Source organism: Dendronephthya gigantea, unplaced genomic scaffold, assembly GCF_004324835.1.
Source record: "Dendronephthya gigantea isolate DGI-Jeju-01 unplaced genomic scaffold, DenGig_1.0 000002F, whole genome shotgun sequence".
NCBI lineage: Eukaryota > Metazoa > Cnidaria > Anthozoa > Malacalcyonacea > Nephtheidae > Dendronephthya > Dendronephthya gigantea.
In genome coordinates, this window is record NW_021163012.1 from 1,961,006 (window position 1) to 1,978,180 (window position 17,175).

The window sequence follows — 17,175 nt, forward strand, 5'->3', positions numbered from 1 at the left end:
AGAATACCTTACAGAAAGATGCAGCCTAGCTGTGGCAATCTCGTTATCTTTGTGTGATACGAAATCGTTTGGGGGTTTTATAAAGTCAGCTGTGCATGTTCGCAAACAGCGGCGTTTGTAGATACCATTGGCAGACAAGAGAGTTCGGATAAGCGCATGATTTGCCTGGTTTTTTATGATTATTAGTGTTTTTTTCCGAATGGGCAAATGTATCGTAAATCGCAGAAGGTATTGATAGCCATTTTCCGACTGATTGAGTCCTCATATCCAGAAATGGAATGAGTTTTTGAGAGAAATTACATTGAATTTACCATTGCGTCGAATTGCGTCGAAGATATCATCTTTTTGTGCGAATTTCGTTTTGTTCTAGCCTTTCCCATCATGCACCACCTGTCGCATATCTTTTCAAGCATGTTGGGAGAAATCAAATTATGATCGTTATCGATAAACGCACAATTTCGCATTATCGCATAGTTTCCGTAGTCTCCGTAAGGTCGTCTTAAATTCCCCTTCTTCAAAGCCCACGTATACATTTTAGTCCGTAGAAAAAAACTCCTGTTTTTTGCGATTTTTTACATGAAAATAGTGGTACTTCAAAAGTATAGGTGATAGGGTTTCTTGCGCTAAACTGTGCCAGTTTATCGTTTGATAAAACCATTTGTTTCAACCTGGAGCACATTTCTAACCACTCGCAACAACCGAGGTAAACACGAAAAGACATTCTTTGTTTTTTTACATCAAAATACAGATTTTGAGAGTTCGTGATGTACTTATTTGGTATGCGATATCTGATTATCGTGCGAAATCTCCCAACCAAGAAAAGAGATTGGTGTAAAGTCGAGATAAGATGGCCGAATGATAAAGCAAAGATTGGACGTTGATCCGCGCTGAAAGTCTTTATTTGTAAAGCGAATACAATGTGTTCAAAGCCAGCACAGCAACAAGAACCCTTTCGCAAAAAGGAAGAGTTGAACTCTGTGTAAAGTGGCTGCGTATTGTCGCTGGTTATTTTAAATGTTGCGCGCCAAATTTTGGTTGTGTCTTTGTTGAATGCGGAATTTTGATAGCACAAAAATATAAACAGAATGTCGGGCCATCCGACTACAAGCACTGTCTCCGAGCGAGAAGCGTCTACTTCGAAAGAAGGGATGTCATTTGAGGAAAAAATTGGCATGGCTAAAAAGTTTGACCGCGAGATGAAAGTAAGTTTTTCAAAACACTATTCATGGATGTTATGTAATACGGTGTAGTACAGTATTATGGTGAAAAACTTTTTATAATAATTTAAAATAATTTAGTGATATTTGTAGTTTCTTCTTTTTCTTACATCGCATTTGTTCTAATTTGGTCAAAGAACTCTAATTGTGACAAATCACTAATTGTAACAAAATTCTCATTGCAAGTCTAAATTCTTAGAAATTGTCGGATGAGGTCTCCGTCGTCTAGTATAGATGGTGGTAACTAGTGTGTGTGACTTGGCATCGTTTGCTCGCTTGAGTGTTTTCTGGTTTTAAAGATTTACTTCTATCTACAAATATGAATATTTTCGACCTCTTTAGATGCAAACAAAATTGAGGAATTCAAAACAGGAATAAGTCAATAGATTGTAATCATTTTGATTCCAACATCAGTTGATTCCAGCAGTTTACTTTTGTAGGAAATTCGAAATAGATAATAAAACTGAATACAATCTATCTTGAATACAAGTGTCTGTTGTCATGTGTAATATACTAGTCTTAGAATGATCATTAAACAAGGGCCTCAGCTGATAGGACTTGTAGTAGTTGTCTCTTAAGTGTATAACTACCAACCCTTGTCAACTCTTATTAGTTCAATAATCTGATACACAATGCAAGCTTCATCAACTTTTATGAAATATGAGTTTTCCCATGGCATAAGGCATCATAGAAGTGATAGGACTATATCATGTGAACTCTCGCTTTGAAATGTCTATCAACTTTATCTAATATCAATACTAATATCAGACTTAGCATATACTAGAGACTTGTGTTATGTTACATAAAAAATTTATGTTGAGTTAAGGTATATTAGTGTGATTCTTCATTCTCATAAAATCATATAGCAAGGCTTTTTCTAAACTCAGAAAAGTATTTTGTATACATCAAATATGAGTTCGCACATTCTTTGGTGGTTATCTGGGGAGGCAATTTTATCTTGTAACTCTAGAAGAGGCTGTTAAGTCAGGGCTTGGCTTTAATTATTGAATATTTGTTCATTAATATGAGATTATTTATTGTTGACTGGAATTCAGAAAGTAAGCAGGAATTCTTGGCAACCTGGCTAAACTAGCAACCAATTTACCAGGATCACATAAATATATATGCTGATTCTTTGTGTATTGCCAGTTAAACTTAGATCCTCTTGCATCAGTTAACATATGTTTTCAACTGTTATTCCCTGGAATCTCAACATTGTATCTGCCTCACTAAGTGACATTGTAATTCTATAGATTGTGTGATAAATATTTACAACTGTTATTGTTATGGCAACAATGCTGATGATTCAATATTGCTGAATTTTTTCCTCTAAAATCCTTTTTTACTTAAAAACATTTTAAGTGCCCATTTTTTTTGTGAATTTTTTCCCCAAACTATTATGAATTATTTTGATGACAAAAATTTTATTTGGTCTGAGGAATCATGCACTGTTTATTTTCCAGTTAGTAATAACTGTCCTAAGTATAATATTTTTCATCTCTAAATTTTTGCTATCCCATATTAGGATTATGCGAAGGCAACAGTTAAAGAATTTCTCGGCATTTATGGGTACGAAGAAGATGTAGATATCAACATTGATGAATCTGAGAGCCATAAAACTGGCGAGACATCAACAAGTCAGGCAGTTGATAAACAAACGGAAACTGAACCAACAACTTCTACAGGTGAGAGAGTGTTTACTTTTAATAATTTTCTGAAACATATTGGTTTAAGATTTCACACCATCCAAGATGTTACAAGTGTGTGGAAAATTCATTTACCATAGCAATTCAGCATTGCACAGTCACAATATAGCAAGATGTACTTAGCTAAGTATTATCATATGATAATCTCATATCTGTATAATGGAGGATTCTTCTTTTCATTTTTGGGTACCATAATGTAGTTGATAGGTTAGTTAGATTAGAACAGATAGAAATATGATGACTAGAATAATAATTGCTAATATGATATCTCCGGTTACCTCTCCCCTCTGGTTATCCTCTCCCCTCTGGTTATCCTCTCCCCTCTGGTTATCCTCTCCCCTCTGGTTATCCTCTCCCCTCTGGTTATCCTCTACCCTCTGGTTATCCTCTACCCTCTGGTTACCTTCTACCCTCTGGTGAACTTGTTCCTTTTCTCATCAATTATTGTGGTGGAATTCATCCTTGGAAACATGTCAAAACAATGTGATTCTCTCTCAGAATGCATGATGTGTAGGATAACCTTGGATACTTGTGTTAGCTCTGTGCTTTGGCAGTGTTTTGTTACCAGACTGAGTGATCCCAGAGAAGGTAACCTGCAGTTTCGAATACAAGACCATCCTTCAATGTTAGACTATGAAAGAGACCTCTGGAACAGGCCACGCCCATAGTATATAAGCTTCGTATATTAGCACCATATATAAGTATATGTATACAGTATATAAGCACCTTGGTTTTGACTTAGTATATAAGCACCATATATGAGTGAACCAATTTGGTTTCTCTCCAAAAAATTTGAAATGATCTTGGCCATGAATTGCTCAGGAAAGATACTTTGTGATATTTTTTTCAGTGTCCACGATGACGTGTGTGGTTGATAAAGGGTCGGATCGTCCAGTGTCTTCAGTCAGTATATCGAGCTCAACGAGTAACGTAAGTGTGTTATGTTCATTTCTTTTCAGGAAGTAAATTTAATTTACTGAAAGGTTTTAAACCTGGTGGGGAATCTCTGTTAAGTCCACCGGCACGAACTGTTTTTCGAGTCAATCTCGTAGTTGTTGGTTGTTAATGGAAGCAATCAACGAGGGTGTTGGTTGTTAATGGAAGCAATCAACGAGGGTGTTGGTTGTTAATGGAAGCAATCAACGAGGGTGTTGGTTGTTAATGAAAGCATTGTCTGCGCGTGTGGTGTAGCCTTTTTGTGGTTCAGCTGTAGTCGAGGAAAACTAGAATGATCATTAGAAACAGCTCAGAGATTATTTGTATCCAAAATTAGATTCAACAATATGATAATGGATAATTCGGCTAATTTTGTTGAGAAATTTGATTTTAGAGTTAGGATTCGGCAACAGCAGCTTTAGTTCAGAAATGTGATTAGTCGTTGAGTTAAGATTGAGTTATGTCCTCTCGTCAAGAGCCTGATAATTTTCTCTTGCCTTACAGGGCAACGCTGACCTGACTAGGTTCTGCATAACGATGAGTCTTCCTCGCCCAGGAGCCGACTCGCTTGAAGGCTACACCACGCTGCGTTTCTGGAACTGCATTATGTGCTCTACCGCGTTCGTCGGTACTAAACCCGAGATCATTCAAAGGGTGCACCACCCGCAACTTTTTACCTACCAGCCAGAATGGCTGTCTCACGCGGGCGTCTGCAACCGCTGCCAGAAGACCCTGACCATGCAGGCTCCGAAGATCACCATCTACGCCATCAGCGAGACGCCACAACATCACCCTGGTTACAACGGTGCAGCTCCACCAGCACCCGGAGCTTCGACTCCCGGAACCTCTAACCTCGGACCTACAACCCTCGGAACTTCGATACCTAGCACTTCGATACCTCACGCAGCCGGAACTTTTGTACCGGGGGCATACATGACTGGGACATCTGTCCCCGTCGTCATGTGTAATGCTTTACCAGGACAGTGTAACTGTGCCCACGGAGGACATAATCACGTACCGGTTGTTAGTCCCCATGGTTATCAAGGGGTTACTGTTCCGGTAGTTACAAAGGCTGAGACAAAACCTGGTTGTACTGATTCTGCGCATGCTCCAACTGTGACTCAATCATACATCCCTATAACTTGTACCCAGTAGACGTGATTTTACCCTGTTGTATGATCAGATAGCCATTTTGTCTACAATTAGACTGTGTTGATTCTAGTTGGGATTAAGATTGGATTCGAGTTACTAACTCTGTTATATAATCTTAGTTGTTAGTATGGAAATAGACCCATATCCCTAAGATCCGATTCTGCTCCTGACGCATGTGAATGAGCTCCAAATAGTAAGAAATTATTACTATTGAACTAAAATAGTTGAAGGCTACCTTCAAACAAATCACATCCGTCAGGAGGAAGGTGATACATAACCAATCGTTTAGCCAATCTTTCGGAAGTCAGAATACTTCTCATCAACGTTTTGTAGTAAAATTTTTATTATCGAGATGTAATTACTTCATTCCTACAAATAAATGTTGAAATATATAACTCGTGGATTGTACTGACATCTATTGCGGATACAGACCCATTGCTTTCGTGCTGACGTTAAAAATATCCAGATAATCCAAGAAGCAAAACAGATTTTCCTTCCCTTCTTAGGCAAGTAACGAAGACTCTGGTTCAGTCAAGCAAGAAGGTATTGTTATTTTCGTAGGCCTGTTTTCCACTTCAACCATACCGTATCGACACTGAGTCACCCAATGTCACCGACTGTCACCCACTCTCACTGACTGTCACCGACTGTTACTCACTGTCACCCACTGCCACTGGCTTTCCTACCTCGAGTTTAAGTCACCGTCCTCCCTTTTTATTCGATTATCAAGCGTTAATAACTCTTGATTTCAACATTCACACACATGACTTGATTGAAAAGTTCCTGTATGGTATTATAGAAAACCCCAGACAAAACTTATGTCTTTCAACGTTTTCATGGGACGAATACCTCGCTGAAACGAAAGGTATTGCCGCCCCTTGGACTTGCTTCAAACAGGTAAGGTACCTTCTACAAAACACACCAGAGGTAAAACCTAACACTTTCTCCTGAAAGCATCCTAGCTTCATCCCAATTGCACTCCAGATATGCCACAAATAATCCTCCTTCAAAAAAGAACACCTTATCCTCTTCCAATTCCCTCAACCAACTTTTATCTTAGGGCATCTTAGCCCTTTCCCATTCCAATATCTCTCTTCACATGTACTCTTCACGTGTGAAGGAACACTCTTCACATGTGAAAGAACTCAAAATGAAATCTCAAAATTTCTCTCCTACCCTCATCCGTCAAATGAAATTGAGTCGATTTTCAATATCTCTCTAACCAGGCGGCCACTCCTCCATACAATGGTTTTCAGTGCGGTATGAAGTTAGAAGCAGCCGATCCCCGGAACGAGGGAGCTGTTTGCGTGGCTACCGTGGTGGGGGTGATTGGTTCGCGTCTAAGACTAAGGTTTGACGGTTGTGGTAATTTGAATGACATCTGGAGGGTGATTGATTCTGGCGATATTCATCCCGTGGGCTGGTGTGAAGGGAATGGTGGTGTGCTCAAACCACCTGTGGGTAAGAACGTTTTATTATTCGTGGTTTCATATGACGTCATAGATTTTACTGGTGGTCAACTCGAAACCGGAGTGAGTTCGTTTTTTCGCTGTATGTGTTCCCGCTTTTGCAAAAATTTGCAGTTCCGCATCAATGACTCACACCTGTGCTGGGTATGATCGTCGAAACATTTGAGGTTTCCCACCACTCAAATCATTGACTAATGTCCTTACTGAAACCAGCAATAGACCTTTTCAGCTTGCATGCAAATTAACCCATTTCAGATGTTGTGACCCCATATAGAATAGCCAATAAAACTTAACCATTTCAGACCGTGTGACTTGAAATGGGTTAATTTGCATACAAGCTGAAAGGGCTTATTCAACAAAAAGCAAGGGAAATTTTAGAGCGATTGAAAAATCCACTACCCGTGGAAAGCGCTTTCTGATCTTCATACAACCATCCGCTGAACTTCTGTTGTAGGTTTTCGTATGGAGGGGAGCAGTTTTAAAAGTTTCCTCAAGAAAAACTTGGCAAACGGTGAACTGGCACCTTTCAGACTCTTTAAAAAGGTATTTGTCTTCAATTCTTCGTTGCATATTGTTTGATGTCTCCCCTTTTGATTCCATTCTATCCCTTGGCAAGACTCGTCGAAAATTAAAATTTCATTTTAATTTTGAATAGAAAATTTAGCAGCGATGTTATCAAAATGGAGCAGCTATGAGACTGCTTCAAATGTCTCGGACCCAGATCTGATTCTAAACTTTTTCTAGTATGTTAAGTTTAAGAACCTGATCTAATTTCTCCATCTCACACCCAGTGTGGAAAAGACCCGTCTTCTGAGCCAGCTCTGTGTGAAGATTTTCTTGGAGACATATTTTACTAAATGATCCATCTTTCAACCATCTTTCAACCATCTTTCCTCTCCATTTTTCAACAGGAACCCAACACTCCCAAGGTGAACCTATTTTGTCCAACTTTCAAATTGGAAGCGGTGGATCTGAAGAATCCAGCTCTTATTTGTGTCGGCACTGTCGTTGACGTCATAGGCGATGACGTAATGGTAGCATTCGATGGTTTTAAAGACACAGCGTACACGTACCCTTTCTATTCCAGAGATATCTTTCCACCAGGATGGTGCTACTTCAGTGGACACCCCTTGCAACTTCCTGGACCCGAGTATAGAAAATTCAAGTAAGGAAAACATGGTTAATGACGAATTTCTTTGCAAGCGCAGCGTTATTCTATAAAACCTGGTTTCCATTTAGTCGTGGACAAGTCATTTTCACCGATGAGAAATAGTCCGGATTAAAATTTTTCTTTATTTGTGTATTCAAATCGGTCATTGTTGAGTTCACATACATAGAAATATTCTATCACATCAGCCACCTTGACATGTCCACGACCCTCACGACTAAATGGAAACTAGGCATAAAACGTTGACACTTTCACGGCCCAGTACGATCTCCCAATAATTCCTTTCCTTGTGATCATATGTTAACTGCTTGTTCCCAGAACGTCTGCGTCACAGAAGGAACGTTCAGTACTTCATGTTGTCAAACCTCTAGACGACGATGACGAAGACGATTATGAACCACGCACAGCCATAACTCTGTCTAACAAGCAAAGAACTGTTCGTGCAATCTCTTCTGTAGAAAATGCCGACTCCCCTTCAGAAGATCCAAATGTGGATCATGCGTTGAACTTTCCCGTGCCAGGTAAGTTGCTTACCGTTGTGGCCACTGATCTGATGATAAACCTGGATAAAACAACCTTTAAAACGGAGCCAAAATTAATGACACTTGGATATACACTTGTAGTGATTTTCCATGTCTTTTCTCTAGTTGAACTGTTTGTGAACTTCTCCTGCGAGTTTGGTTCGTATCTTGATCCCTCAAAGGTAGCGGAGCTCCGTCCAGTGTTTCGCGGTAATGTTCGTGACGTTCTCCAGTCTAGTATCCAGGCTATTGTAAACGTTGCGTACAATCCCAGCATTGTCATTGGCTTTCTACGACCAGGCAGAGGAAAGGTAAGCGTAATCTTAAAACTGCTCTATTCCTTCTATTATGAGCTCTTCAATTTTTTCCATACGTGTAAGGTGTAGTCTCGTTTATTGGTAAGTTATAAATCAGTCACGACTGTAACTTGTCCAAATCCGAATTATATCCTTTGCTTTTAGATTGTGATCAGAGCAAAACATGGTAAGGATACATACACATGCTGTCTGCAAAGTGTTGATCATATCTGGGTGTTTTGGAACGTATTTGGACGTTTCACAGACAACCTCCGTTGTTGCAAGAATTTGTTCTCTTCGGAAAAGCTGCACGGTGTTTGCCCAAAGTGCAATGACCAGGGTATGCAGAATCACTTGCCAAACCTTAACAGACTGACTTTCATTTTTTACTTGGGTGAAGAAAGTATTGTATTTTTCCAGGTAGGAAAAGATTAATGGAGGAGAAGCAGTTGGCCGAGCAAGAGAAACTAAGAAATGATTTGAGAATGGAAGAGATTAGAAAGCAAGAATTAAGAAATGAAGAACGGAGAATGGAAGAAGTGAGGAATGAGAGGATGAGGAATCAGGAACTGGCGAGGAAAGAACAGCAAAGAGAAGAACCAGTGACGAAAATGAGAAGAATTGTTCGCGATGAAGAACTAAACGAAGGTTTAATTACATAACTTCACTTACACTGGATGGCTCTATCACTTCTATACTTTTCGTCAGAAGTCCAGTAAGGATCATCTCTTATTGATCCAGTGTAACTACAGGAGGAAACCTAAACTAAACTAACTTTATTTATATTGGATAGCTCTGTCAGTTCTAAACTGTTCTTTCTAGAGGTCCAGTAATGATCATCTCTTATTGATTCAGTGTTATTACAGCATTTTAAACTGCTCTCCTTAGATAGAAGTCCAGTAGGGATCGTCCATGGTATTGTACTGTGCTAATTTCTGTCCTATTACAGTGTCCGACATTGGATCAACCTCTTCACCTCTTACCTGGAGCATTGACGAAGTTGTTGAGTATTTTGCAAAATCAGACATTTCAAAATACGCAGAATTATTTAAACAACACGTACGTGTCTACCTAACCTTTTCCTAATTGGAAAGAAAGATCTTCTGTGAGTTGGAGTCGGTTGTACGAAAGCTAGATAGCGCTATTCACAGGATAGTGATTTTTTCCAACCGTTTTAAACATGCTGGAAAAGCAATAAAGTTACAGATTTTGGCACTAACAGTTATAAAAAGAGAACCTAAAATTTACCAAAACCAGGTTTAATCTTAGTTTTAGAAAAAACCCCAGGTGAATTTAGAGTGATAGAAAAAGCACTATCCTATGGATGCGGTATCCAGCTTCGTAAAACCGAGCCCGGGTTTTTATGATGAAGTTTTGACGAGATTTTCACATTTTATGTGTAGGAAATTGACGGTGGCGCTCTTTTATTGTTGAATCGGGAGACAATTATGTCTTGTATGCAATTCAAACTTGGACCAGCGTTAAAATTGCTTAATCACATTGCAGAACTGAAGACAAAGTTTAATCTATGATATTTCTGATAGGAAAGACGATATTGAAAAATACTGAGCTCTTCGGAACTCAAAGAAGTGTACGGTATCCTTTAAATACTAGAATAATTTTTCGTTTTTATATTCTTTTCTCACTGAACATAGTTTGTAATATTGTATTCTGTACATATATTTCATGTATAAAGATTGTAATTATATAGAGTCCAAACAGAGTCTTGACGAAGTATGATTCATTGAGGTTTTGTTTCAGGGAAAGAATTATGAGTTTGAATCCTTTTTATTATTTGAATGAATGAATAATGATTTAGATAAAGACAGAATACCTTGTTAGGAGTAATGAATGATCTTACAAACGCACCGCTTAGTGGCCCTTCTAGTCCCCTCTAATCCTCTCTAATCTGGACTTAGGGGTAGTTTAGGATTATGATATAAGATTTAGGATTAAGGATTTTAAGGTTCGCCGAACTAATTTGTAACATATTATCTGTTCTTGTTTTCTGATAAATATTTTCATACCAGGAAATTTACTACAGTGCTTGTGGGGAAAGCTTGGAGTCCTGCAGGCCTGCTGCAGCGTTTTAATCCATGTTGTAAAATATTTACAGGTAACTATAGGTGAGCGTGTTCATTTAGTAATACACATACGAAAATATCAAAAATATTAGCATAATAATCATTGACAGAAACATACATCGATGTAACAAAATATGTTTCTATAGTTAATTGCTACACCTTGTGTGCTGTGTGATGCAAACTGATCTCTGGGGATATTCCAATCACACTTATTTATATTCATATTGTTGCTTTTGTACCGAATACATTGCCTTGAAGAGGGTACTTTTCTCAACAATTTAAATGTAAATTTTCTGTTTTGAAAACACATGTAGAAATAGACGCTCTTTGATTCGAAGCAAGCGAATTTCATCATTTTGATGTGAGATTGGTCTAATTTTACACCAGAAAAAGCTGGTACTACCGAAAATATAGCCATGACTGGGTGCATTGTGACCGAACATGAATGGAGAGACATCAAAGTGAGTAGCAATTTTTTTGCCAATCCAGGAACGCCGAACGCACATAAACAAGGAATAATGATAGTTTTATACTCTTCTGTGACTGCTAGTCAAATCACAGCCATATTTCCGGATAACATTACTTCATCAAGGCAGGTCAATAATAATAAACCTTGCATAATGTGTAATGTTTATCAGATCACACATTACAAGATCAATATCAATGAAGTCAGATCAATATTTGCTCTCATCATAATTAAGCACCTGATTCAATTGAAAAACAATATAGCAAAATAGTGATAACAATAAATGTGTTTTAGTTAAGTATTACTGATGTCAGACATTTTCTAAATACTTATGTGAATTAATGCATCAGATTATATATTCACTCACCTTTTCAAAAAAAATATTGACTATATTTTTTTGTCAAATATCTGATATGGGTATAACCACACTGTTACAACTTTACCTGGGACCAGCCTTTAGCCAGCATGGTTATACCCATGTCAAAATATTTGACATCATAACCAAAGCATGGTTATATTGTTTAATGTTTGTATATGAGCACAAAACATGCTTGAAACTTTACATAGGACAAGCATTTGACCATTAAAACAGCGTGGTTATCCATATCAAAATATTTGACATCATAACCAAAGCATAGTTTTGTTGTTTAATGTTTGTATATGAGCACGAAACATGCTTGCAACCTTACATAGGATAATATAATCATCCTATTCAAAATTTCAAACCATTGATTTGCCTATGATGTCATTTAATTATTTTTCTGCTGTTTGCAATATCTTAGGGCTGGGAGGACTATGGCATATCTTTGTCAACATCAAGTAATGAAGCCGCTAAAATGCTGGACGCTCTTATGACACAGGTCTATATTAACCTCATGCTAGATTGCTATAGGTTAACCTTTCTAATCATAGTATATGAAACAGAACATTCCACCAATATTCTCTTTTCTGTTAATTTAGTTATACAGATGGGGTGAAGATGAAAGTCTTGGTGGGATTCCGGGAACTGTGAAACGCATGAAAGAAGCTGATCCTGACTATGGTTAGAATTTTATATATTAACCATGCTGTAACTGGTTACAGTATGATACAAAAGCTGTTTATAATTAGCAAGCTGCCCCTAGGATTCCCCAGCTACCCTCAGAAATCTATAAGAAACCCTCTGGACATCACCCCAGCATTATAGTATCATTAGTATATGTAAGCAAATTTCACCACACACCATCCAGGAAATTTCTTTGTAGCTTTATAGTGGTGGTGGTCTTGTTCACACTGTTTGTACTTCACATTTTTGCAGTGTTGGGAGCATTGTTTGAAAGTCGTTTCCAGCTTTCAAAATCTGAGGAATCTCCTGAACTTTGCGCTTCCCTAAAAGAGATGGAGCGCTTGATTGAGACACAGCCTGTTAATGAATGGGAAAAAAAGCTTGCAGGGGTTATCTCAAGTGGGTAGGTACCATGCAATCTCTTGGACAAATTTTGCTGGATTCAAAAAATCAATGCTCTTCCAATGTTTATCTCTTGCAATATTTTTGTCCAGGTATAGTCACAAAGCTTTGAGAACTTTGGAGGAAATGGTCATTGATAACCCCAAAGATATCTTGTCTCTGAGGCTGGCATACTTGTATGCATTGACTCTGGGCGATTGGTCAGGGTTTAAAACCATGATGCCAAAGGTGGTGGACACGTGGACACCAGATATGCCTTTTTACGGGTAAACTTATAGCATGAAATACTTCTACCTATACATCTAATAATTTCATATCTAGACTTGTTGTATACTATTTACTGGATAATGATTTTTCTATATAATAAACCTATAGATTCATTATATACGTATATATTTATGATACATTCCGGCACTGAATAGTAAGGAGAAACTCTATCCGTTGGTTAGACTTAGGGCTATCCAGGGGCGGGTTATATGAAAGCCGGATAGTGCTATTCACCGCCGCGGGATAGTGGTTTTGTCAATCGCTTTAAAATCGCCCGTTTGCCATAACATTGATTAAATCTTAGTATTCCTAAATCAAGGATCTTCTTTATTAATTGTTGCATGGTTGCAAAGATGAAATTTTATCGCTTTTCGAGCACTCAGTGGTGTTTTCTAATTGTTTAGTTATGTCCTGGGTATGCATGGTTTCTTTCTCAACGAGAGTAAACAACCAAAAGAAGCTGAAAAGTTTACCAGAAAGGTACGGTAAGGAAATTCATTGTAAAAATGTCAAGAGACGGGAAGGCATAATCACTCCCACCTCCAAGACTTAACTCCTTGCCTTGGTGAACAGATTAATCGTATTCTTAGGCTCTGAGTATCGACCCTTGTGACACTTGGTCGACCCATGCTACATCTCATATTCTTCTGGAGACAAATCGAGCCGAAGAGGGAGTGAAATTCTTAGAAACTAGCCAGGAAAAATGGACGGTAAGAATACCATTGATGTCAAAGACACACATACTATAGTATAGCAGTGAGTGTTCCTTCTCGATGTGTTGTCGCGATCTGGCTGACACGAATCATCGCGGGATCATGTTGTCATTTTTATTGTTAAACTACTTTATTCCTCCACTAGCTTGGGACGTTTCTTATCGTACACAACTATTGGCATTGGGCGTTGTTTCATCTTGATAAGGTACACCATTATTGCTATACTGTATCTAAATATTTTCGCACCTAGCATCTCTTGTGTTAGAAATTCAACACTAGCTATTGTAGCAGTCTGAATCCATATTATTAATCACTTGTTTTTCTGTCGTTTTGACAACTGGTTTGCCGCTCTAAGATTAGATATTTATAAAGAATAAAACCATAAACAGATTCGAGTCGACTGAGTTTGACCGTCACCGTGAGTTCTGAGGTGGTGGATTGAGACGATTGAGTGTCCGGCCATTACTCATTCACTGATACGAATTTCTATATCTTAGGGAGATTACGAGTCCGTCTTAACCATTTTGGATGATCACGTGAGTTTTTCATAAACACGAAATTTTTTTACAACCACCATGACACAAACAGTCCATTCTTATATGCTCGAGGATGTTGATCGTCCGGGTCATTTAGGGTTCTAATCTTAATATGGACTTTTGAAGGACCGCCCAGGGCGTGTGATATGTGATCATTTGACTGTAGAAATGACTACTGCTAAAAGAGTGTAATCCATAATCTTCACTTTAGAAATGATCACAAACTGGACGATAACTGTCTACAAAGTTATAGCGATACTCCCGGGTTCAAACCATTCACTTCATTCTTGTGTTCACCTTGTCGTTTATTATTTCTCTAGATCATTTCACGATGTACTTCTGGATCCAACTTTCCCTTGTCTGATGCCGCCTCGCTACTCTACAGACTAGAAATGGAGGGTAAGCCGTATTAGAATGAACTGTAACTTGATTGTTATTCTAGGATAAGTGAATTTGATATTCTAGGAATGATCGTGAATATTCTAGGAAAGATTGACGAGGGTTAATTGATGTAATATCTGACTTTATGAGTGACTTGATCTCAACCTCATCTGTGAACTAGGAGTTCCTGTGGGAAAGAGATGGGAGAGCGTACAATCTCTTTGGTTGCCTGGAAAATATGAAGGGGTAAGATGTTTTATATACTTCAGGTGCCGGTTGTAGGAAAGATGGATAGCGCTATCCACCGGCACCGGATAGTGATTTTTTCAAACGTTCCAAATATTCTCGATAAGCAAGAAGATTTCAGCTTTGGAATCAACAATTAATACAGAGAATCCTCCATTTAGGAAAAATAAGATTTAGACAAAGTTATTCCTAACAACGGGCGATTTTAAAGCCATTGAAAAAACCATTATCTGGTGGATAGCGCTTTCATACAACAGGCGACAGCAGGCTGTTTTCTGCCTAAGAGATCAGTTATGATATTCCAGTATTAATTTTCGCTATTATCCATTTGAAAACAATATTTTCAGGCGTTTGACGACGCTCACAAGATGATGAGTTACTTGGGCGCGAAGGATTATGAATCCGCGAACTCTCTCATGGAATCGTGCGAGGAATTTGTGAGGTACAAGATTTATTTAGCAAAGTCTTCATTTCCATTTTAAAAGTTGTACAGCTTCTATAGTGAAAAGGAAATTTTGAATCACGCTTGCAACGTTTTCCCACGCAGGAGTGGAAAAGGAACGAGTTGGGAAGTCGCAAAAGATGTCGGAGTTCCCCTTTGTGAAGCCATCTTAGATTATGATAAGGTTAGAATAGATATTTGTGGCTGCTTGCTATGTGGAAATTAGCGTTACCGAGTAAGACAGTAAGACTAAGACTATGTACACACGGTAACGTTTTCGGGCGTTTTCATTTCGTTTTCATACCAAAACGGATTCAAATACCGTCGATTTACAATAGATGTTAAAACTAATTTCGTGGATCGTGTGAACAAGGCGTCAAAGTGATAAACTAGATAAAAACGATTTTGAAAACACTCGAAATAAACGACGCTCGTGTGCACATTTATCAATATTTGTAATGTTTCCATCCACAGGCGAAATATGATGACGTAATTGAGCTGTTGTTGCCCATACGTGATAACGTCATTAGAGTTGGCGGAAGCAATGCCCAGGTAATAGTCATGCATTGTACTAATATTTGCGATGAAAGGATTTGGCGGGAATCCTAATCTTTTAAATTAAATATCAATACCAGCATAGTGTGCATGAAAAAGCCGTAACAAAATTATGCCACTTTCCTATCTTTGTATAATATTTAGGTTTGAGGTGCACTTTCTCCAGGTATACGTAAGGAAATTATTTTTCGTTTCAGAGAGACGTGTTTGATCTGTTGTTGATTCATGCTGCAATTCAAACCGCTGGCACTGGCAGTAAACATAAAACTCTCGCAAGGTATTGTCTTTGTTGACGTGCTGTTTGTGTCTGATGTCGTGAGTGTTGTGGACATGTCAAGGTGGCTGATGTGATAGAATATTTCTATGTGTGTGTGAAGTCAACAATGATTGGTTTAAATAAAGAAATAAAGACAAATTTACGTCCGAACTATTTCTCATCGCTGAAAATGACTTGTTCACGAAAATTACAGGCATAATGCCTGTTTGTTGTCAAATGATTTTACCCATCCATTAAGAATTGACGATGTTGGCTGTCTATAACACCAGCTGAGTTTTTCTACTCTTGTGTGAAGGGTACTCCAGTTAATGGGTTAAAAAAATGCCGCCAGTGTCGTGCCACCGATCCATTAGCTGGTGTCTGGTGATGTGGCACTCCAAAACTAGACCATTTTTCTTGTTGTTAAGAGCCAAACCGGCTGCTGATGTCTGAGCAAACTCTTTGTGTGTGAACCTTAAGGCCGACACACGCCGGACGCGATTCGGGAATCTCGTCCAGTGTGTGTGGACCTCATTTACTGCAAAAAACGTCTGCGACAATATTATGTCACGTCTCTCTCTCCCCTTTGTAGAAAACTAATTCAAGAAAGGAAACAATGGTATGGCGAGAGCGGAGTCTCTGAAAGATTGGAGGAACTTTTATCGAAGAGGAATCAAGCAAAATAAGGTTCTACTGTAGAAATGAAATATCCACAATTTTGTAATCACACGTAACCGTTAATCTTATTAATAATATAGTATCAATATTAGGCCTTTTAAATAAGTAATGTCCTGTAGTACTAACCAGGGCCTGGATGAGGTTTGCGTCATGACAATGAAAACGAATTCTGAAGGCATATAGAAAGTCACATAAAGAGATCTCATTTTCATATTGTTACTCGGACCCCATCTAAGTTTGGCGACGTTAGGTTGAAATTTCGGTGTGGCATAACTCCAGTCCGTATGCACATGGGTCTGTGGTTAAGCTAAAGAAAACTGACCTTTTCCTCTCAATCAGTTACACCGCTGTACCTGAATCGCGGGGTCTCAAGTTCGATTTTTTGCAGTGGGTCCGAAGAAGACGCACTCCTCGCCGCTGCTCCTGGTTAGGATAAAAATTATGCGTAAATTTTCCTCCAAAGTTTCCAACCACAAACACCTTCACTACAACGCCCTTCGTTTCATAATGCATGTCCGTCTTCCTCGATAATATTGTGTTGTTGTGATTGTGGTAAACCTCTTGGGAATATCATGATTAAAATTGACGGTCACTCCCGTCGCCTCAGATATGTGTGGATTTTTGAAAACCTTTGTTAAT

General features: G+C 38.5%; 2 protein-coding genes across 3 annotated transcripts; both read left to right on the forward strand.

The window, feature by feature from the left end:
• Positions 1–837: 837 nt before the first annotated feature.
• Positions 838–10,186, forward strand: LOC114532210 (sex comb on midleg-like protein 2). 2 transcript variants are annotated; one of them, XM_028553764.1, is made up of 15 exons: positions 838–1,202; positions 2,743–2,902; positions 3,422–3,511; positions 3,774–3,853; positions 5,518–5,554; positions 5,811–5,908; positions 6,238–6,472; positions 6,935–7,023; positions 7,392–7,645; positions 7,967–8,169; positions 8,296–8,480; positions 8,631–8,805; positions 8,886–9,113; positions 9,415–9,524; positions 9,869–10,186. In XM_028553764.1, the coding sequence occupies exons 1-15, from the start codon at positions 1,086–1,088 to the stop codon at positions 9,995–9,997; spliced, it is 2,190 nt and encodes a 729-aa protein (XP_028409565.1). In that variant the 5' UTR covers positions 838–1,085; the 3' UTR covers positions 9,998–10,186. The 2 variants fall into 2 exon arrangements, with proteins under 2 accessions (XP_028409565.1, XP_028409566.1); XM_028553765.1 differs by lacking the exon at positions 3,422–3,511.
• An 86-nt stretch (positions 10,187–10,272) lies between these two features.
• Positions 10,273–17,144, forward strand: LOC114532303 (tetratricopeptide repeat protein 38-like). The gene is made up of 17 exons (XM_028553774.1): positions 10,273–10,591; positions 10,864–11,010; positions 11,798–11,875; positions 11,976–12,057; positions 12,313–12,463; positions 12,555–12,728; positions 13,134–13,209; positions 13,320–13,439; positions 13,588–13,647; positions 13,940–13,978; positions 14,299–14,377; positions 14,541–14,605; positions 14,953–15,047; positions 15,153–15,231; positions 15,522–15,599; positions 15,800–15,879; positions 16,451–17,144. The coding sequence occupies exons 2-17, from the start codon at positions 10,966–10,968 to the stop codon at positions 16,542–16,544; spliced, it is 1,395 nt and encodes a 464-aa protein (XP_028409575.1). The 5' UTR covers positions 10,273–10,591; positions 10,864–10,965; the 3' UTR covers positions 16,545–17,144.
• Positions 17,145–17,175: the final 31 nt, after the last annotated feature.